The sequence below is a fragment of the Oenanthe melanoleuca genome, chromosome 12 (genome assembly GCF_029582105.1).
Source record: "Oenanthe melanoleuca isolate GR-GAL-2019-014 chromosome 12, OMel1.0, whole genome shotgun sequence".
Taxonomy (NCBI): domain Eukaryota; kingdom Metazoa; phylum Chordata; class Aves; order Passeriformes; family Muscicapidae; genus Oenanthe; species Oenanthe melanoleuca.
Window position 1 is genome coordinate 8,520,593 of NC_079346.1, and position 19,890 is coordinate 8,540,482.

General features: G+C 60.5%; 4 protein-coding genes across 6 annotated transcripts in view; 3 read left to right on the plus strand and 1 right to left on the minus strand.

Annotated features, from left to right (window-relative positions):
• The window catches only part of P4HTM (prolyl 4-hydroxylase, transmembrane), a 17,720-nt gene extending 12,411 nt beyond the window's left edge, over nucleotides 1–5,309 (plus strand). The window contains exons 5-9 of the mRNA XM_056501791.1: nucleotides 721–883; nucleotides 2,506–2,691; nucleotides 3,083–3,173; nucleotides 3,597–3,720; nucleotides 4,993–5,309. Coding sequence (XP_056357766.1) covers nucleotides 721–883; nucleotides 2,506–2,691; nucleotides 3,083–3,173; nucleotides 3,597–3,720; nucleotides 4,993–5,222 — 794 coding nt within the window. The 3' untranslated portion in view covers nucleotides 5,223–5,309. The remainder of the gene's footprint in view (nucleotides 1–720; nucleotides 884–2,505; nucleotides 2,692–3,082; nucleotides 3,174–3,596; nucleotides 3,721–4,992) is intronic.
• Nucleotides 5,231–10,293, plus strand: WDR6 (WD repeat domain 6). Its single transcript, XM_056501764.1, has 6 exons — nucleotides 5,231–5,504; nucleotides 5,573–7,970; nucleotides 8,234–8,329; nucleotides 8,525–8,641; nucleotides 8,832–8,950; nucleotides 9,032–10,293. The coding sequence occupies exons 1-6, from the start codon at nucleotides 5,231–5,233 to the stop codon at nucleotides 9,523–9,525; spliced, it is 3,498 nt and encodes a 1,165-aa protein (XP_056357739.1). The 3' UTR covers nucleotides 9,526–10,293.
• On the minus strand, nucleotides 10,167–16,664 carry DALRD3 (DALR anticodon binding domain containing 3). 2 transcript variants are annotated; one of them, XM_056501779.1, is made up of 13 exons: nucleotides 13,827–14,449; nucleotides 13,419–13,708; nucleotides 13,064–13,335; nucleotides 12,783–12,841; nucleotides 12,565–12,687; nucleotides 12,369–12,439; nucleotides 12,210–12,268; nucleotides 11,812–11,894; nucleotides 11,604–11,727; nucleotides 11,459–11,517; nucleotides 11,239–11,352; nucleotides 10,948–11,016; nucleotides 10,167–10,734 (listed from the first exon to the last, which is right to left on the minus strand). In XM_056501779.1, the coding sequence occupies exons 1-13, from the start codon at nucleotides 14,205–14,207 to the stop codon at nucleotides 10,615–10,617; spliced, it is 1,824 nt and encodes a 607-aa protein (XP_056357754.1). In that variant the 5' UTR covers nucleotides 14,208–14,449; the 3' UTR covers nucleotides 10,167–10,614. The 2 variants fall into 2 exon arrangements, with proteins under 2 accessions (XP_056357754.1, XP_056357752.1); XM_056501777.1 differs by lacking the exon at nucleotides 13,827–14,449 and adding an exon at nucleotides 16,268–16,664 and having other exon boundaries at nucleotides 13,064–13,708.
• NDUFAF3 (NADH:ubiquinone oxidoreductase complex assembly factor 3) lies at nucleotides 16,552–18,837 on the plus strand. Of its 2 annotated transcripts, none has more exons than XM_056501801.1 (5): nucleotides 16,552–16,850; nucleotides 17,668–17,860; nucleotides 17,946–18,012; nucleotides 18,135–18,235; nucleotides 18,362–18,837. In XM_056501801.1, the coding sequence occupies exons 1-5, from the start codon at nucleotides 16,663–16,665 to the stop codon at nucleotides 18,452–18,454; spliced, it is 642 nt and encodes a 213-aa protein (XP_056357776.1). In that variant the 5' UTR covers nucleotides 16,552–16,662; the 3' UTR covers nucleotides 18,455–18,837. The 2 variants fall into 2 exon arrangements, with proteins under 2 accessions (XP_056357776.1, XP_056357775.1); XM_056501800.1 differs by lacking the exon at nucleotides 16,552–16,850 and adding an exon at nucleotides 17,137–17,559 and having other exon boundaries at nucleotides 18,362–18,584.
• Nucleotides 18,838–19,890: the final 1,053 nt, after the last annotated feature.

Genomic DNA, 19,890 nt, shown 5'->3' on the forward strand with positions numbered 1-19,890 from the left:
CTGTGCAAGGCTTCCCTTCTCCAGAAGGAGGTAACAACAAATGTGAGGATTTTCTTGAAGCTGACAAAGGGAAGAGACCATCCTTTGCTGATTCCAGTTGCTGCAAACAAGAAATACCTGTTTTAGGAGAAACTGCTTTATACCTCTTGCTTTTCTGTTATTTCTATTTACGCAAGACCATACTGTCATGCATTCTTCATTTATGTTTTGCAATTACACAAATGCAGAACAATGTACTGCTTGTTTTGGGTGTGGCTTTTTCATAATTACCCTGCAAGGTGATATAGAAAATGTGGTCTAAGGTCTGTCCTTAAACATGTTGATTTAAATATCTAAGTAATAAGCCTCAAGACATTGGGTGGCACAGACTTTCTTCTGTATATCAGAACTGTAGTGTCTGTTTCTCTCTTTTGATGTATTGATTTGTGTGTTTCAGGAGCTTTTTAATGTTTAAAATGGTGTTTTGCTTGTCCCAGTTCTGACCCTGCACAATTCACTTTGGCAGGTTGTTCTGTGTCCCCTGCTGCAGGTGAGAGTATTGCTGGAGCCCATGACCATGGGCAGAAGAGGTGCAGCTTGTGGTGGACACAGTGGACCCAGACTGGGGTCTGTGTGAGGAAAGCAGTTTCTCCAGTGCCCTCAACTGATGTTTCTCCAAGTACAGGACACAAGAACTATTACTTGCACCAGAGTCAGGTGGCTTTTCCTGTGTTCCCATAGGTGTGCTAAGTTTGGAGGAGTTCAAGCAGTTGAATATCCGTGATTTCCACAAGTACATGGGAAGCCAGAAGGTGAAGATGAGTGACTTGGTACGCAACAGCCAGCACACCTGGCTGTACCAGGGCGAGGGGGCACACCAGGTCATGAGAGCCATTCGGCAAAGGTAAGGGCCAGGCAGCTGAGGGGAGATTGGATTTGGGTAGGCACAAGGCACCTATGTGCTGGGAAAGGCAGTGGCAGACTTGCTAATATTCACACTTCCTAATTGTGTGAAAAGTCTTTGGAGTATAAAGAGCAATGAACACAGACACAAAATGGAGAGAGGAGGTTTTCATTAGAACAAGAATTTGTATTGTCCTGTGGAAAGGGAAAAAGAAAAATCAAGCCTTTCAGCATCTCCATTCACTTTTGGAAACAGCCCTATAAAACCAGGAAGATTTGGCAGTATATGAAATAATTCATTCTAATTAGTAACTGAGCTTACTGGGAGAAACTGCCTGTTTCCAATGCTGTCTGGGTGCCAGCAGTTACTGTCATTTGCTTTAGTTACTCATGCATTTCACTGAAATCTATCTTTGCTATTCAGAGCTGACTTTTTAAAAAGCACGACTTCACCTTAAATTAGTCAAGTTAGTTTAATCCTCTGAGCATACATATTGTAGGGCAGCTCATGGCAGATAGGAGAACCTCTTACCTTTCCCTTCATCTCAGATTTGGTACTGGGAAGAGCTGAAGCCCAGCATGAAGGCCAAACCATGTAGTTGTAGTGAGTTTCAGATAATCAGCTAGAGATTAGCTTGTTCTTGTGGTGCTGGTCCTCACCCAGAATGTGGGTAGGTAAAATCTGTCCTGAGGTCTGAAAAACAGCTGTTGGCCACTCCTTTTCTTCAGTGCTTTCCAGTGGAAAAATGGGGTCACATATTGCCTTGATTAGAGCAGACTGTGGCTGCCACCTTCTCTGTGCCAGCTAGCCAGCACACACACAGGCATTGGCATTCTGCTTGTACACTCTCCAGTTGGCCACTGTTAGCAGGCTGTGAAGACACAGCACTGAAGAAGGCTGTTAGTCCTCCCTGGGACCAGGCAGCGCCTGCAGGGGCTTTGCCATCCTGCCCAGGTGCCACATTGTCCTTGCACCTGCCCCAAGGGCTTCACCAGTCTGGATTCTCAGAGCTCTGAGTGTTCTTTGGCAGGTCTCAAGACGTACCTGCTTGCCTTGGGGATGATCTCAGATGTAGCAGTGGAAAAATCCCAGAGCAGGAGGGCTCCGGTCTCCTTGATCACTTCCAGTGCCCCTCTGCCCTGGGGGAGGCTGCTGAAAAGGCAACAGGGAAAGGTGAGTTAGGTGACAAGATTATTCCTAGAGCTAGTTTCTCATTCACTCTCAGCAGGGGGCCTGTGCTTTCCTAACTGTCCCTGAGGTCTGTAGGTGGTGTGCAGGAGTCCAGAGAAGTGATGAGATGCCACATGAAGGCTCGAGGGATATGCACAGAAGGGATCTTGCTGAGCAAGCAAAGTCTTCCTGAGAGTAGTCCTGCTGGAGATGCTTTCTTCTGTTTTGTTTTGGTTTTTTATTAACCTTGATGAGGGTTTTCTGAGCCAATGCTGATGGCCCAACAGATCTGTAAGGACCTGGTTGTCCCTTGGCATGCTCACTGCAGCCCATCCGTCTCTCCGGTCTTTTGGGGAAGGGGGTTCTTTTTCTCTGGGTTTATTCACTGCTTGGGAATAGTGGCTGACTAGGGTGAGGGTGGCTTTCCAGTCACCTGCTTTGCTCTTCCCCAGGGTAATGCGCCTGACTCGCTTGCCCCCCGAGATCGTGGAGCACAGCGAGCCCCTCCAGGTTGTGCGGTATGACCAAGGAGGGCACTACCACGCCCACATGGACAGTGGCCCTGTGTTCCCTGAGACTGCCTGCAGCCACACAAAGCTTGTTGCCAATGAAAGCGCTCCCTTTGAGACCTCCTGCCGGTAAGCTCTCCCCTGAACACGTTAGACAAGGGGTGTGAAGAGCCATTTCACCTCACCTCATCTTGCCTGGGACTCACTGCTTGGGTTGCGGGCTCACAAACCAGCTCAGGACATTGCCGGCATGAAGGGGTTTTAAAGGGGAGGTGGGCAAATCCTGTAGGTCCACACAAGGTGGGCCTGCCCCAGCAGAGCCTACAAATGTACTCTCTACTCTGGGTAGAGGTTTTCTTTGTTGTCCTTGTGTTACTCTTGGAGAAAAGCTGATGGTGTAAATCATGTGCCATACGATGTCTTGGAGGAGCCATTGTACTTATGGAGTGGCAGGGCATGGAGAGCCCCTGTGCATCTCCTCCTGCTCCAGGTGTGTCTCCTGACAGCCTCTGTCTTGCAGGTATGTGACCGTGCTGTTCTACCTGAACAATGTGACTGGGGGAGGTGAAACAGTCTTTCCTATCGCTGATAACAGGACTTATGAAGAGATGGTAAATGAACCTTGCCTACATGTTACCCTTGGGGATTCTGAGTCCCTCTTGGAATGTGTTTATTCATTGTGGCTGCAGAAGGGGCCTGGTGCTTTACGTTGGTGTGCATTAGCATTTGTAGCTAGAGTATTGGGGAAACCATCTTACTTACAGTCTTTATCCTCCGAGTACAGGGGAGGAGGCACAGGGCTTTGACAGCTCAGCTCTTCCTGCTCAGAGGTGTGAGGTGTCAGGCAATGTGTTAAGAAATGGCAGCTGCTCAGAAACAGGTTATGAACCTCCTGGGGCCTGAAACTGGCTGCTTATGAAAGCCCCTGCATCAACCTTAAGCCATCCTGTGGGGCACTCAGGGAAGGGTGAGGGGCAGGGGCAGCCCAGTGTGCATGCCCTGTTTGTGACACCTTCCCTGTGGTTTCTCTCCAGTCTTTGATCCAGAATGACATTGATCTGCGAGATACTCGGAAAAACTGTGACAAGGGCAATTTGCGAGTGAAACCTCAGCAAGGCACTGCTGTCTTCTGGTACAACTACCTGTCAGATGGAGAAGGTACAGGCTCACTTGAAAACTGGGCTCTTGGGAGTGGTGGGACTGCAGTAGGTGACAGCCATCATCTCCTTGCTGCAGCTGGTAGCTCAAAGAACAGCCAAAAAAAGGGTGGTAGCTGTCTGCTAGTGGGAACTGTAGAGTCTTTTTGTCAACAGCTGAGTAGGAGCTTCCTGACTCTGAAAGGCCTTTGTTTACAGGCAGTAGGTCAGTGGCTCCTGATGTCTTTGGGGGACAGGACTAGCTAGCAAACAAAGACCTTGGCTGCACTCACCATCACCAGCTGCCTCCCATCCTGCTGTGCAAGCTGAAACTCCTGCTGGAACTTGGTCTGCAATTCAAAATGTGTTACTGATGTGGTGTTGCCCAAAGGGGTGGGGAGGGGAGGTAGACAAAGGCACAGCCATCAGCTCTGCAGCATGAGGACACATGGGCCACCCCATGCCACGCTTGGGGCCAATGCCTGCTTTGTAGCTCAGCCACAGCCCCATGATGTGTCCTTGGGGCTGTTTTTGTCACGAAGCGCAGCACAGTTTTCCCTGGCAGGCTTGGAATTGACATGAATCTTTAAGGCTTCTGGTGAGCATGGCTCCAGAGGGTTTCCATGGCAGATTTTGAGCTGTGGTGGGAAAAAGGAGTGTAGTGTCCCAGGTCCCCTGAGAGCAGCCCATGTTTCCGTCTCTAGAAAATCCACAGAGGAGGTCACAAGACCAGTGTTTGGGCTGTTGGGTGATAATATCAAGACTGCCACTCTCCTGTGAGAAGAGCCCTGTTGTGTTTTTATGAGCAATTTGTTCCTAAGTGGAAAGTGGCTGCTGATGCACGCCTACCACAGAAAAACGAAAGGATCATTGTAAACAAGTCATTTAGAACTGCTGAAATTCAATCTCTAAATGGCTGCAAGCCTCTGGCTTCCACGGGTCTTCTAGTGGCACTACCCATCTCTTCTACTCCAGCCTTTTTCAAAAGAGCTGAGAAAAACAGACACTGATCTGGATTTCGAGAGCCACTTGTGCTTAGTGGAGAGATGGAAGCAGTGGGCATTTTGCATTCAAGGAGCCTGCCCTGATTAACTCCTTTTGGGCACTAGGGTGCCATGGCAGTAAGAAGGAGGGGTGCCAGGAAAAGTAACTCCTGTAATGTATCTGAGCTCAAATCCAAGCAAGTAGTGCAGGCAGGAGAGATGGCGTTGGTGTTCGCTGCCCATGTGTCCCTGTGTGGTCTCAGCTGTGCCTGCCCTCCTTTTCCACCGTCTAACAGAGCTCTGCTCTGCAGGCTGGGTGGGGGAGCTGGATGACTTCGCTCTGCACGGGGGCTGCCTGGTCACCCAAGGCACCAAGTGGATCGCCAACAACTGGATCAACGTGGACCCCAACCGCTGGCGGCAGCAGCAGTTCCAGCAGGAGATGGAGCGCTTTGCGGGGTCTGCGGCGGGGGCCGGGGCCGGAGCCCCGGGCGAGTGGACAGTGGACAAGGCCTACAGCGGGGTCCACCTGGAGCTGTAGCACCGGGAATGCCGCTGCGCGCACGTGACCTTTTCCCGCGCGGGGCGGCGGGGCCGCGTCGCGCGCCAATAAAGCGTGGAGACACGGGCGGCGCCTCCGCGTCTCTGGGGGCGGGGCGGCGGCGCTGGCCAATAGGCAGGGGGCGAGCCGGTGGCACGTGGGACTCGGCCAATGAGCGCTGGGGGGGGAGTGGTGGCGGGGTTGGTACGGCTAAGATGGAGTCGGTGGCGTTGGTGGCGCCGGTGACGGCGCTGGAGTTCACAGGGGATGTGCTGCTGGCGGGTGAGCGCTGGGACCGGGAGGGGGCGGGCGGCGGGACCAGCGGCGGCGACTGACGCGGTGTCCCGCAGGTACAGGTCCGGAGGTGGTGGCGTTCCGGCTGAGCGGCAGCGGGCCAGCGGCGGCGGCGGGCCGGCGGAGCGTGCTGCGTGAGGGCAGCGTGCAGGGGCTGCGGGCCGAGCCGGGGCCCGGGCCGGCGGCGCGAGTAGCGGCGTTCGGTGGTCGCTGGCTGGCGGTGCTGGCGGTGCGGTGCGGCGGTGCGGGCGGCGGGCCGCGGCTGGCGGTGTGCGGCGGCGGGGCCGCGCGCCAGCTCGGGGCGCGGGTGTGGGAGGTGCGGTGGGCCGCGGGCAGGCGGCTGGCGCTGGCGCTGGGCGGCGGGACCGTGGCGCTCTACGAGTGGCGGGGCGGCGGGCGCTGGCTGCGGCAGGCGAGTTGTGGCGGGGCCGGAGCCCTGCGCTGCGCCGTGCTGGCGGGGGATAGCTGGGCGCGGCTGGCGCTGGCGGCCGGCACGGCCATGGGGGCCGTGGTGGTGTGGCGGGCGGCGGCGGCGAAGGCCCCTCAGCGTCAGCTGTGCGGACACCGGGGCGCGGTGCTGGCGCTCTGCTACGCGGCGTCGCGGGGGCTGCTCGCCTCCGCCTCCGAAGACCGCAGCGTGCGGCTCTGGGCCGTGGGCGAGTTGGGCATCGGGGACGGGGCCGGCGCCTGCCTGCTGGTGTGCTACGGGCACGGGGCCCGAGTGGCTGCCGTGGTGCTGCGGGGGCCGCTCCCGGTCAGCGCCGGGGAGGACGGCGCCTGCCTGGAGTGGGGCGGCGGCGGCGGCGTGCGGCGGGCGCGGCGCGGGCACCGCGGGGCCTTGCGCGCCCTGGCCCTGCGTCCCGCCGGCGGCCGCCTGGCCACGGGCGGCGACGACGGCGGCGTCCGGCTCTGGCAGCCCCGGCGGGCGGCCGCGGAGGCGGTCTCTGCCGTTGTGGCGCTGAGAGCCCCCGATCGGCCGCGGGCCGTGCTGCTGGTGGGACCGCGCAGGGTGCTGGCGCTGGGCGAGTCGGGCGGGCTGGCGATATTCGAGGTGGCTCCGGGGCGCTGGGCGCCGGTGCTGCATCCCGCCGCCAGCGGGCCCCGCGCCGTGCTGGCGGCCGCCCCGCTGCACGGACAGGACGAGACGCTCTGCGCTGTGGCCGGCGGTGACGGGTGCCTCCTGCTTTTCACCTTGAGCCGCCCCGGGGCCGCCGCCAAGCTTAGGCTGTTCGAGGGGGCCGTGCACGGGCTGAGCTGGGCCCCCAGTCCCGGGCTGCTCCCCGACACCGCTGCTGCCCTTCTGGCCTCCGGGCCCGACGGGGAGATGCTGTGGCTGGACGTCACCCACCGGCCCGGGCGGGCACCCTCGGTGCGGCTCATGGGTCGGTACCTGCTGCCCCCCTGCAAGCAGCGCTGGCACACCTGTGCCGCCTTCCTGCCCCAGGAAGAGCTCCTGGTCTGCGGAGACCGCCGGGGCTCCCTCCTCCTCTTCCCTTGCAGCAGCTCCTCAGGGTGGGCTGCAGAAAACACCAGCATTGTCAATGGTGCCACTGACCCAGTTGAGGACTCCAGCAATGAGTTGGAGCCCTCTTGCTTGTTGCACAAAGCGGCTCTTCCTCTTGAGTCCCCACTGTCAGTGCTCTTCGGACTCCACGGGAAAACAGGAGTTACCTCGGTGACCATCCACGGGGGCTACATTTACAGCACGGGCCGGGATGGTGTCTACCGCCAGCTCCGCCTGCGAGACCAGCAGCTGGAGGTGCTGCAGAAGCACAGGCCCTGCAAAGGGCTCCAGTGGATTGAAGAGCTGCACTTCACCTCGGATGGGGACCTGCTTGTGCTGGGCTTTCACGCTGACAACTTTGTGGTGTGGAGCAGCAGGACCGGTGAGAATGTCCACTGCATCCCCTGTGGGGGTGGGCACCGCTCCTGGAGCTACTGCAGCAGCCCTTTGGCCAAGGTGTTTGCCTTTATCAAGTCTGGGGATGTGATGCTGTACCACTGTGAGGCTGAGCCCTGTGAGCAGCAAGTGCTGCTGCCATCCCTGCACGGGCGGGAGATCACCTGTGTGCGGCGCCTGGGGGCCGTGGAAGTGCCCGGCCATGCCACTGTTAATGTATTTGTCACCGGCAGTGAGGACACCACGGCCTGTGTCCTGGTGCTCAGTGAGAACTCTCGGGCAGCTGTGCCCCTTGCCCGCCTCAGTGACCACATTTCCAGTGTGAGGACATTGGCATTCGCCATGAGACCTGGAGATGAGGACTTGTCTGCCCTGCTCTTCTCTGCGGGCGGCCGTGCACAGATTGAGTGCTACCGGCTGCTGTGTGCTGGGGACACAGCGTCTGAGAGTGCTGTGGCCTGCCAGGTCATCCATGTGGCCTCCCACCGGCTGGACAAGCACTGGGAGAAGAAGAAGAACAGGCACAAGCTTGTCAAGATGGACCCAGAAACAAGGTGATGGTCAGGGACTACCCAAGGGTTAGTAGTGATCACAGTGTGGGAGGCTGTTGGGAACTGCACTGGAATACCTGCTCTGTGCAGCTGCAGGTTCAGCTGAGACAGGCAGGGCCAGTGTGGCTTCATGTGTGATTCCTGGTGTACAGTGCCCTGTGGGCTTCAAAGGGCTTTTGTTAGGGAAAGGCTCAGGGCTGCTCTCCTGGGCCACCCACTTCCATGGGCCATAGAGCTGTTGTGTGAGTGTTGTGTCTTTGCTGCAGGTACATGTCCCTGTCAGTTGTGCCTGGGACCACCACCAACCAGCTGCCAACACCCTGGAAGTTCCTGGCTGCTGCGTGCAGTGATGGATCAGTCCGGTGAGGAGCAATCATGGGGCCTGACAGGGAGAATGGAGCTGGTGATGGCAGCAGAGCAGGCTCCACACAGGAGGCTGCTGCCATGGGATGTGGCTTGCTCTGAGCTGGCCATAAGTCAGTGTGTGGTGGGAAATGGGGCAGTGGAGCCAGAAGCTCCTACTCTCCCACAGCCAACTGCCCTTTGCTCCACTACAGGATCTTTGGGCTGCTGGAGGCTACTCAGAACTTTGTGCTGGTGGCAGAGTCATTTCACCACCAGCGCTGTGTGCTGAAGGTGGAGGCGTTCCTGCACACATGGGCAGAAGGGGAAAGGTGAGCCCTGAACACTGGGCTGCAGCCAATGGGCTCTGGGGAGAAATGTCTGTCCTCAAAGGGATGGCAGCTCAGCAGGCAGAGAGAAGGGAGAAGTTAATCCCTGAGGGCTGTTCTGCCACTTCCGTGGATCTCATTGGGGATGCTCAGGGCTGCAGCCAGAGACTCCCCCTACACCCCCCCATTCTAGGAGGCAGCTCCTGTGCAGTGCAGCCACTGACGGCAGCATTGCCTTTTGGGACATCACTGGCCCCATCATGGATGCGGTGGATGCCCTGCACCAAGCAGAGGGCGAGATGCAGCCCCTGGGTGAGTGCTGCTGCGCAGCAGCTCTTCTGCTCCCTCTGACCAAGGTGAGCATTGCTCTCCTAACCAAGCCTGTTTCCCCAGCCCTGGGTGCCCCACTGGTCACCATCATGGCCCACAGCTGTGGCGTGAACAGCCTTCACATCCGCGAGACACCCGAGGGACGGCACATGGTGGCCAGTGGCAGTGATGATGGCTCCATCCACGTGTGCCTGCTGGAGGTGGCCCTGGGCAAGGGTGAAGCTGCAGCAGGGACCTGCCTGCAGGTCCTGGAGCAGGTGTCCAGGCCTTGTGCCCATGCTGCCCATGTGACAGGGATCCGGGTGCTGCAGCCAGACCTGCTGCTCTCTGCCTCAGTGGACCAGCGCCTGACGCTGTGGAAGCGGTGCCCAGGTGAGCTGGTGCCCCTCAGCACCACCTTTTTCCACGTGCCTGACCTAGCTGAGCTGGACTGCTGGGAGGTGGTGGAGGCTGGGGGCGAGCTGCGGTACTACTGTGTGCTCTGTGGGCAGGGCCTGGAGATGCTGTGTGGCACAGCCTCCTGCAAGCCTCCTCCTCCACAAGAGGCTCCCCAGTAATGGGGCAGGTGTGTTACACATCCAGGTCCCTGCCTGCATTTGGAGGGCACCCTGCACAATGATAGGTCCTGTCCTAAGGGGAACAGGCATACTTGGCTTCTTTAAGCACATGCCATGGTTGTGGTGCTCAAGGCCAGTAATCTCTAAGAAGAAGGCAGATGTGATCCCTCCTGGGCAAGCCTGGGGCTTCCCCATGCAGTAAAAAAGTGGGGTTCTTGGTCCCTGCTGCCCAAGAGCAGCTCTTCTCCAAGGTGTAAAGGACCTGTGTCAGCTTTCCAGTCTTGGGCTCAGACAGGAACCTTGCTTGGGAGGGCACTGAGGACATAGCCTGGCCCTGGGAGCTTGAGAGCAGCAGGAGGCAAGGAAAGGTCAGGCACTGATGCGACATGTGATGGGCTGCAGCCCTCTGTGTCCTGGGACGGGGCCCTGTGTGACAGTCCTGACCCTGCACTCCTGAGGATAGTGCTGAAACGCACAGGGATGCTGATCCTCCACAGCAGCACTCTGTGGCATGAGGGGTGGCTGGGCTGCCCACAAATGCCACCCATCTCAGGCCAAGCGGGTTGTTCCTGTACAGTAGCAGGACCCAGAACAGTCAGACCGAAGGAAGGACAAACAACCTTGAGGTTAGACACACAGAATATTTGTCCAGCAAAGTGTATTGGACCCCAATACTGGGGCCTGGCTCAGAGCCCAACAGGAGCCTGGAGCCTCAGGAGCTCCCTGCCAGCACGAAGCACCCTTCAATAAAGTTTTGAGGGAAGTGAAGTTGGCGTCTGTCTGACTTTGTGGTGACTGGTCCCTGGTGCCACCTCCCTAGTACTCCCACCCCAGCTCCTGGGGTACCACAGGAGCCCTTTTCCCTTCTGCTGGTGTGGATGTGGAGGGACATCTATGTCCCACACTGGACACAGCTGCAGAGAGCACAGACCAATCCCCAAACATCACAGGCCATGGGAAGGGAAGTGCCTGTATGTGCTGCTGAATTTAGCCTTGCCTACCACTGGGGGCAGCCCCTCATCCTGCTGGAGCATGTACCCTGCTCTCCCCCCACAACGTGTGGTGTGAAGGTGACTGTCACACTGTGGCTCAGATCTGGCTGAGAGGAGGGAGGTGCAGAGTTGCCAGTGCACTGTGGAACACATCCCTCACTGCTCCCAGCAGCTGGAGGCGTGCAAACATCTGGTCAAAGAGATGAGGGAACGGCTCCTACAGGGAGAAGGGTGGCAGCTAGGGGCTGGTGGCTAACTGCCCCTCACCAGGCTGGCCCTGCTGCCATTGCTGCCTGTGTGCCCTTGGAGGATAGGATTGGGGGCCATCACACTATTGGCACCATTCCCCACATGGCTGCCCCCCAAGAGCAGTGCAGCCCCGAAAGGACTGCAAGGCCACAAGGCTGCAGCCTGGGACACATTAACTCACCCCCAGGATGTGCACGCGGTTGTAGTAGGAGCTAAAATCCATGCTGAGCTGGATCAGGAACCTGCACACCTGCAAAGCAGAGACATTCTCGTGGTGCAGTGAATTTTGTTTGGTCTTGGGCCCTCACCCACTCGAAGCACAGCAGGAACTGCCCCAGGGGCATTGCAATCTATTCTGTCAGCACTGGCCCTGTGTTGCTCACAGATGAGCAGCACCTGCTGGCATGGAGCTTTGCCCTGGGCTGGGACTGCTGGAGCTGCATCCATGGATGCTGTAACACATGGCACTTACTGTCTCTGTGTTGGCAGTGACCCGGATCCCCTTGGAGGATGGGGGCAGCTGTGCTGCCTGCTGCAGGACTTCAGGAAAGGGCAGGAGATAGTTGAAGAGCAGGAGCCATTCGCCCTGTGAAGGGATTACATGTCTCAGTGTCAGATCCTCCTGGGTCAACAGCATCTATCACCAGAGCCAAAGGTGCACAGATCCCCTCATTCCTCCTCTCAGCACTCACCTCTTCTCGGAGGCAAGAGAAGTTCAGTTGAGACACTGGTGGTAGAGGGGGATATGTGCCTGGAAAGCAGGGAGACTGCTGTGCCCAAAGAAGACCCTGTGGCTCCAGGAGTGGCTGTCCAGGAGGGTGGTGGGATGGTGCTCACCCTGCTCCACAGCCCGCTGGAAGGCACTGAAGAGCGTGGCCAGTCGGGCACAGTTGTACATCACGAAGGCACCGCTCTTTGTTCCCTTTGTGGAGATGCTGTTGTTCTCCAGGTCCAGCGTAATCTGAGGGCAGGGAGGAGTCACAGTCCAGGCACAGATCCATTCCACTGTTCCCACAACCTGGCTCCATGCAAGCCGTTGTCCTACCTGACTCCGGTGAGCAGTACTCAGCAACTCAAACCTGATGGCAGCCACTGTCAGGGTATCAATCACCTCTGTCCAGGCCTCATCTGTGAAGAATATAGGTGCCATCATGCACAGCTTGCTCCATTCCCATGTACTGATACCTCCAGCACCCAGGCAGGACACCCCTGCCAGGACCAGGTAGTAGCTGAGGACCACCACACCACCGGCCCTGCTCTTATCAGAAGGAGCTGCTCTGTGCCCTGGATATTTAGATGCTTCCCAAAGCAAAGGCAGCACCTGGCTCAATCCTGGAGAGGAGGAGCGCCCTGCAGGGGTGCAGCCCCCGCCCCAGCTGTGGACTCATGAGAGAGATGGGATGGAGCAGCATCCATGCATGGAGCCCCAGAGCAAATTCTTACCTTGTGCAAGTTCCCCATACTTCATCACAGAGGCTTCATACATCTGGCGCTTTCGGAGCCTGGGAGAAACACAGACAGAGCCACCCACTGTGGGCTGAGCTGGCCCACAGGGAGCCTTAGCAGGAGAGAAAGCAGCAGGTGCCTTACACACCAACTTACTGTAAGTACTGGTCTGCCCCAATGGGCGATGAGGGGTTGGTCACCTTCACAGGCCCACAGACAAGGTGTTTCTGAAAGACAGAGAGGCTGAGGCTGGGAACTGAGTTTAAATCCAACCCTGTTCAAAACCTAATCATGAGCCAAGGAAGGATGCTGGGGGACACCCTGAGGAGGGTCAGAGGTTGCTCTTGCTCACCTGCAAAGCTGTGTGGGCTCCCGGATCCAAAATCCTCCAGAGCACATCCAGCTGTTGCTGCTGGAATTCCTCCTCACAGTTCACCACATGCACGATGCTGCAGCAACTGCTCTGGACTTTGGCCTGCAGCAGAGCACAAGAGGGAGCTCAATCCTATTGCCTGGCAGAAGGGAAGGACTTGGGAAGCGAGAGGCAGGCAGTGCCACGGGGTCACTCACTGGGCACTGCAGAACAGCTTCCTGCAGCTCAGCCAAGGACTGCAGTGTCCCCTCTGTCACTGAAAGATGGAGGAACACACAGTGGGACATAGGATTCTCCACCTGACACCATCGGGTCTGCCCCAGGCTGAAACCAGACTGAAGGGGAACAAGAGGGGAAAGCCACTTGTGTCCACCCCCTCACCTTATTTTTGTTAAAAAACAACTGAAAGGAAACAGGCCTCTTTGCACCTATTCCACCCCCTCTGCCACACCTGAGCTGTTGTACATGTGAGGCTCACCAAGAAGCACATCTAGATTGGGGTCGTAGCCCAACAAGCCCTGCTGCTCCACGAAGCTCTTCAGGTGCACCTTACAGATGACACCCTCGGCTGTGCCCGCCCCCTGCTCAGACTCTGCAGCACAGGGGCATTGGTCCAGCGCTGCCTTCAAGGCCGAGATGGCATCAGTGAGGGACGAGCCACCTGAGCCGGAGGGCCAGTAGATGCGGAGCTGCCGCAGGACGTCCCAGCTCCTCTCCTCGCTGAGGGCAGGGACCAGGCGGACGCTAACCCTGCGGAAGAGGGCGAGGCAGGCGCTGGGAGCAGCGGGCGCTGTGGCGAGGGGCCGGGAGCAGGACGGGACGGCGGCACTCACCCCTGGGCGCGCAGCAGCTGAGCCAGGTGCTCGGCCACCAGGACGGAGCGGAGGTGGCGGGGCTGCAGGGCGGTGGGGATGCGCAGCGCCGGGCAGTGCAGCACCACGCAGCCCGTCCGCGTCCCCGCCGCCGGGGCAGCCGGCTCGGGCAGAGGCGCCAGCAGGCGCTGGAAGGCCTCGGCGCGCCGCACCTGCACCGCCAGCCCCGCCGGCGTCTGCCGGCAAACCCGCAGCGGCAGCACCGCAGGGCCCCGCAGCGACGGCACCGCCGACACGGCCTCGGGCGGCACCTGCGGGCGGAGGGCGAGGAGTCCGGGCTGCACAGGACAGCTACAGCCCCGGTCTCATCAAACAGTTCCCGCAAATCCTCGCTCCCGACCGAGGCCTGCCCACACCGCCGCGACCTACCTGCCCGCCGGGAAAGGCGGCGCTGAGCGCGGCCCGCGGCGCCAGGAAATCCCGGTGGCGCAGGTTGCGGGCACCGCTCTCCTTCACCCAGAGCGCGGAGTGCCACCCCAGGGCCGCGTTCAGCGCCTGCAGCGTCGCCGCTACTCCCGGGCGGCCCTCAGCCATGTCCACCTGATCCCACCCGCTGCTTCCTCCACCGCCACCGGAAGTGACGTCCCGCCCCGCCCTCCCGACGGCTGCACACGGCCGCCATGTCGCGCACGGCGCTCCCGGGCGGCCATCTTGGTCGCGGGCGGGTTGGCCGGGCAGGGCGGTCATCTTGGGAGGGGAAATGGGCACGAAGCCACCATGATGAGTGTGGCGGGCAGCCGGCGCCGCCATGATGAGTGTGTCAGACCAGGCACCCCGAATGGCCCGAGCGGGTCTCGGTCCTGCTCAGCCTCAGCCCATCAGGGCCAGGGTGTCACCCTGAGGTGTGCAGGGGGAGCCTAAATCTAAAGTTCTCAGGAACCAAGGAGGAGCCAGAGGCCACACTGGGGTCAGAGAGGCCTGGGCAGAAATGGGCTGTCTGGGGCAGGGAGTGCAGTGCAGCTGTGGGCATGGCCCAGCCTAGAGCTGGTCCCTGGGCTACTGGGCTACTGGGCTACTGGGGACAACGAGGGGCCCTGGGAGTAGGTCCAGGAGCCTGAACTGTGGTGAGAAGGGAGGCTTGGATGGTCCGGGGTGTGTGAGGCAGAACCCAGCTGTGGGCATGGTGTCACTGGCAAACCCTGGCTGGCCAGTCCAGCTGTCCACCATGAGCCCCAGGGCTTGGCGGGGCTGTCACACCATGGCTGAGGAACACCAGCAGCATCCATGTGCTCCCAGCATGGGCTCTGTACGGCAAACCAATGAGCAGCTGTGGGCGCACACCCTGCGATGTTCTCCAGGCCTGCCCCAGTGGGCTGCTCGCCTGTCCAGCACATAAGCATTGTCCCACTTATCAGCCTGAGGAAGAAGGAAGTGGAAGCGATTAGATCACGCCATCGTGGTCTTGATTACATCTGCAGAGCTGAGCTGCTCCACAGCGATGGTTGGAGCACAGATCTGACATAGAGCTCACACTGCTGGCCAGCTCCCCGACAAAGTGTGCCAGTGGCTGCTGAACACAGTGCTGCAGGGCAAGGGCCCAGCACACCCCCAGCCCCACGGCACCAGCCTGATTGACAGGGAGCAGGAAGCGCCAAAACCCACCACAGTACCACAGCACCACAGCAGGGAGCTGGGAACCTCCCTCTCTAGTCTGCCCTTCCTGCCCTCCCCGTGGAGGAAGGGAGGTGGGGGAAGGAGCTCTGCCCGCAGGGCCCAAACCGGTTCCTCCAGGGCTTGTGTACATGGGGGAAAGAGGAGGGGGGACCAGGGCGAGGGCAGATCCTGCTGCATGTGCTCTTCCAGGAATGCAACAACTCGTTTTGGGGCTCCTCAGGCAGCTCTGGAGCCCCACGGCTGCAGCCCACAGCCAGTGAGAATATGCAGCCCCATGGCAGGAGTGACAACATGTCCCCCAGCCGTGCAATGGTGGGGTGCTCCCTGCACCACCCACAGCCAAGAGGTGATCTGAGAACTGCTGCTCACACCAGACCAACTGCTGACTGTCCGCAGAGCAGGAGCTGCCCAGGACCCCAGCCCAGCCAGGGGGACTTGCTGGACCTTGTGTCACCACTCAAGGTGGGTCCAGGCTGGCTTCATCCACATCCCCAGAGCGTCCCCCAGGCCGCCCACGTGGGCCCTGGCAGTGCAGTGGCCTAGGGAGGGCTCTCGGAGGCGCCGAAAGAGCTTTGGAAAGACACGACATCCCCGATGGCTCTCTGGCTGCCTGCTCAGCGGGAGTGATCGTGTCATTCCAAAGCCATCTCACTCCAGGGGCCGGATCCTTCCCACCCCTGCAGGCACTGGGGTGCTGTGAGGGCCAGGGAGAGCCGGCATGGGCAGGAAGTTGGCAGTATCACAAAGCCTGCACCACCGTGGTGCAGGGGACCACATCCACCCTGCAGCCATGCTCCCCATGCTCTCCCAGGAGGCCAGCTGCTATTTTTAGCTGTTGGGAGCACAAGAAACAGAAGAGCCCTCAGTCGGTGTAGGGGCTGAGCCACGAGGCTGAGCAGGGGTGAACACCACCCTTCTTCCAGTGTAGCCCCAGGCGCTGCCCCAGCCCCAGGAGGGGCTGGAGTGGGACACGCGGCTCTTACCCAGCACAGGGTGGTGGGCAGGGGGCGTGTGAGGCGAGGCGGTGGCGGGAGCGCGGGTAACGAAACCCCAGGGCAGCTGGGCACAGCGGGGACAGCTGCTTTTGGGATTCCGTTGCCCGCGCTGGCGCCGCAGAGGGATGGGCACAGGCACCACGGCCATGCTATCCCGATCCTGGGGCGTTCGGTGGGCCAAGAGGGGAGGGGGCGACTTACCGGCAGGGACCGGGGCGGAGGAGGTGCGTGGAGCCACTGCCAGGCCGTTGTGATCGGGGGTGCCGGCAGAGACCGGGGTTGTGCCGCCGGCTCCCCCCGCGCCGCGGGCCGGGTGCCAAGGGGAGGGCGGCACGGCCGAGCCAAAAGGAAACGGCTCCGAACAAAGCCCCGGTGGGGCTGGAGCAACTGGTGCCAGCCCATCAGCCCCCGACGGGGCCCGGAAACACGAGCCGTCCCCCGAGGGAGGGCACCTGCCCCGGCACCTGCGCCCAGAAGCTGACACGGCTCGGTCCGGCCCAGCCGCTGCCAGCGCCTCCAGCCCCCCGGCCCCGGCGAGGAGCCCTCGGCACCGCCACGGGGGGAATTCAAACCGCGTGGGGAACCCCACCGGCCCCATGCGGAGCTCCCGCGGGGCCGCCCGGGGATCCCTGGGACCGTGCGCCGGCCAAGGCTGCCGACTGTGGGAATCCCTGATGCCTCCCGCACGGCACAGTGGCGGGAAATGCTCCGCCGCCACTGCCGGAGAGCTTCCCAGTGACCCCCACAGTGTCAGGCTACGGCTGGTCCCGGGTGGGTGGCACAGGTGGGGACGTGGGTCCCCTGTCCCAGGGCACCTCCGAGCCTGCAGTGCCACCGGCCTCACCGAGCGCGGCAGGAGGAGGGGGAGGGTGCGGCGAGAGGTCCCGGCGGCGGCTCGGGGGCTTCAGCCCCGACTGGCAACAGCCGCCTGCAGTGGGGAACACGAGGAACCGGGGCGCTGTGCCAAGCCTGGAGCAGCCCCGGGGCACCAGCGGGGCCGGGCCAGGAGCGCAGCCAAGACCCGGGCCCGCTCCCTCCCGCCCGGGGAGCCGCCCGCTCCCCTCTCACCTCCGGCCCCGCAGCCTTCGGCACAGCAGCCCGGGCCGGTCCGCAGCCCCTCCTGGCGGCGGGGTCGGGGTAGCTCCAGCGGGGCACCCCGGTCCCGCCGAGCTGCTCCCGCCCCGCCGCTTTCGCTTTCGCTCCGGCGCCCACCTGGGCTCCGCAGGTCGGGGCGCACCCGGGCCCGGGGACAGCGGGTGTATGAGTGCCGCGGCCCTCCCGCCCCGCAGGACCCGAAAGCGGGGGGGATCCCGAGGGCTCCCCGGGAGCCTCGGTCCGACCCCGCTTCTCCGGCGGCGCTGTCCCGGCCCCGGCCGCCCGGGGGCGGTAGCGGCGGGGGCGGAGCCGCTCGGCGGTTCCGGCGGTGTCGCGGCCATGGCGGCGGTGGCGGCGCTGCGGCGGCTCATGCCGGCCGTAGGGCGGGCGGCGGGCAGGTACCGGCAGCCGGCACCGCGGCTGCCCTGCGGCCTGGGGAGGTGCCCGTAGGGTCTCCGGGGGTGTCCGTGCGTCCCACGTGTCCCAGCTGCTCGCTCTCCCCGCAGAGCGCCGTACCGGGGTCACCGGCTCACGCCGGCGGATGATGAGATGTACCAGCGGACGCGGGTGATGGTGCTGGAACCGGAGTCCCCCAACATCATGTTCATCGAGGGCTACAGCACCCGCGGCTTCACCATCAGCGGAGACGTGGTGGTGGGTCCCTGCGCCGTGCTGCCCCGCAGTATCCTCCAGTGGAACGTGAGTGCCCGCGGCGGGGCGGGGGCTGCCGGGCCCCACCGCGCACCGGGGACAACCCCCCTCACCGCCCGCCGTGCCCCCGCAGGTTGGTTCCCACCGGGACATCTCGCACGAGAGTCTGTCGCTGTTCCGGCTGCTGGAGCCCCAGATCGGTACGCGGGGCAGGAGGGGCGCGGGGTGCTCCCCGGAGCCGTTGGTCCCTGCAGGAAGGGCAGGTCTGGGCCGAGGCAGCTCGAATGCTGCCCTGCCCACCCTTGTCGTGCCCTGGTTGCAGAGATCCTGGTGCTGGGCACAGGGGACAGGGTGGAGCGGCTCCACCCAGCCACGCTGAAGCAGATGCGGGATTGCGGGATTGCTGTGGAGGTACAAGACACGGTAAGGAAGAGTGAGCACAGGTAGCACCCCACTGAAAGGGAGGGAGGGAATCATGTACCTTGCGGGGTGGGGCCGACTCTCCTTTCTGGGGGCCGGAGCTTCACTCACTCTTTTTTCTATTCACAGGCAAATGCATGTGCAACGTTCAACTTCCTAATGAACGAAAGGCGCCTGGTGGCTGCTGGGCTCATCCCCCCGCGGGGCACCTACGGGATGTAGGCACTGCCTGCCATGCCCATGGTTCTTCCCCTTGCCTGCCTGAAGCCCCTGAGTGTCACTGCTCCCAACTGAGAAACACTCTGTGCACTCAGGAGGGCTGTGAAATACATGGGCTTAGCTCTTCCCTGCAGTCCCTGGCTTCTTCACCTCCCTGTCCAGTCTGGGGTGGGGGCTGTGGGCTGTGTGCCACAGCACAAGGCTTTGCTGGCAGCACTGCTGCCATAGTCCTGCCAAGGTCATGCCCTACACCTTGGCAGCAAAAAGCTTCACCTGAGGGAGGATGAAGGCTGGCGGGGTGAGTTATACATCCCCCCAGCTGCATCTGGAGCTCCATGAGGAAAATACATGTAAATGGGAAGTACAATAAATTGTGTGGTAGTTAATGCACAGTGCATTGAGGCTGCAACAAATTGATGGGGCACGTGCTTGCCCTGGGCACTGTGCAGCATGTGTGGTGGGATGCCATGTGCCAACAATTTCCTGTGCACAGCCAGCACCAGCAACTAGTGTGTCCCAGCTGGTGCTGGCCTGGCTTGGGCTCTCCTGTGGGGCTTTGCACCAACCCAGCACCAATGTCCCTTGGGCATTGTTCGTCCAAGGGTGCTGCACCCCCTCTCACTGAAGGCTCAGCTCCAGCAGGGGACACAGAAAGGGTCCCTGTCCTGTCCCCGCACTGGTTGGTTCATGGTTGGGAATGTCACCCCTGGGGAAGAGAGTACATGTATCTAATGGAAGCCTCATGGCCTCAACTCTGCCACCTTGGCAGGCAAAGGCAGGGGATGCAGCTGCAAGGTTAGGGTGGCTTTGCTTAGCAAGTGTCTTAATGAGTGTGTGACACTGACACTGTGGCATTGTAGTCAAGGCTCTGGTTTTAGTATATAAATCAAATTTGACATCCCCAAACCACTGACAGTAAGCACACACTTCAGCAGGAGTGACGTGAGACATCTACAACTGATACAGGTGTAAAATACTTCTTGGATCCTGGCATTGCAAGCACAGATAAACCTACCAAGCCATGGAAGTTTGCACTGCTCAGGATTGCAGAAATGCAGACCAGCTCCTTTAAAAACTTGTGCCCCTCCCAGTGCGTTGCCCACCTTTCAGCAAACAATTGCTCTCTTGGAACCTGGGCAGGTAATCCACAGTGAACAGCCCAAGGGGTGCTGCCACTGGGCCTGGAGGTGTGGCAGCTGCAAGAGGTTTAGGGGAATGCAGCAGCTGGACCAGGAATGGGGGCCTGCAGCATCCTGGCTGCTGCCACAGCTAGGTTTGGCAGCTCCCCAGCAGGATGTAATGGCCTGTAAAACAGTTTGCTTTCTTGCCCAGCAGCCCAGCCCTCATTTTCTGCTCTCAGAAAGGGTTTTAAAGAAGCCACACTGTGTTACCCACTCAGCCCTGTCTCAAGGCTCTCCCCTTCCTGTTGTCCTTCACAT

Bases quoted from the DNA above. Each gene is read 5' to 3' on its own strand.
- WDR6 (XM_056501764.1), top strand. From the start codon at position 5,231: ATGCCGCTGCGCGCACGTGACCTTTTCCCGCGCGGGGCGGCGGGGCCG. The intron at 5,505-5,572 runs GTGAGCGCTGGG...GGTGTCCCGCAG, and splicing joins AGGGGATGTGCTGCTGGCGG to GTACAGGTCCGGAGGTGGTG. The intron at 8,642-8,831 runs GTGAGCCCTGAA...CCCCCATTCTAG, and splicing joins ACATGGGCAGAAGGGGAAAG to GAGGCAGCTCCTGTGCAGTG.
- DALRD3 (XM_056501777.1), bottom strand. From the start codon at position 16,664: ATGGGGCCGGTGGGGTTCCCCACGCGGTTTGAATTCCCCCCGTGGCGG. The intron at 12,440-12,564 runs GTGAGCAAGAGC...TCTGTCTTTCAG, and splicing joins GAGCCCACACAGCTTTGCAG to AAACACCTTGTCTGTGGGCC. The intron at 11,895-12,209 runs GTAAGAATTTGC...TATTCTTCACAG, and splicing joins GTATGGGGAACTTGCACAAG to ATGAGGCCTGGACAGAGGTG.
- NDUFAF3 (XM_056501800.1), top strand. From the start codon at position 17,327: ATGAGTGCCGCGGCCCTCCCGCCCCGCAGGACCCGAAAGCGGGGGGGA. The intron at 17,560-17,667 runs GTACCGGCAGCC...CTCTCCCCGCAG, and splicing joins GTAGGGCGGGCGGCGGGCAG to AGCGCCGTACCGGGGTCACC. The intron at 17,861-17,945 runs GTGAGTGCCCGC...GTGCCCCCGCAG, and splicing joins GCAGTATCCTCCAGTGGAAC to GTTGGTTCCCACCGGGACAT.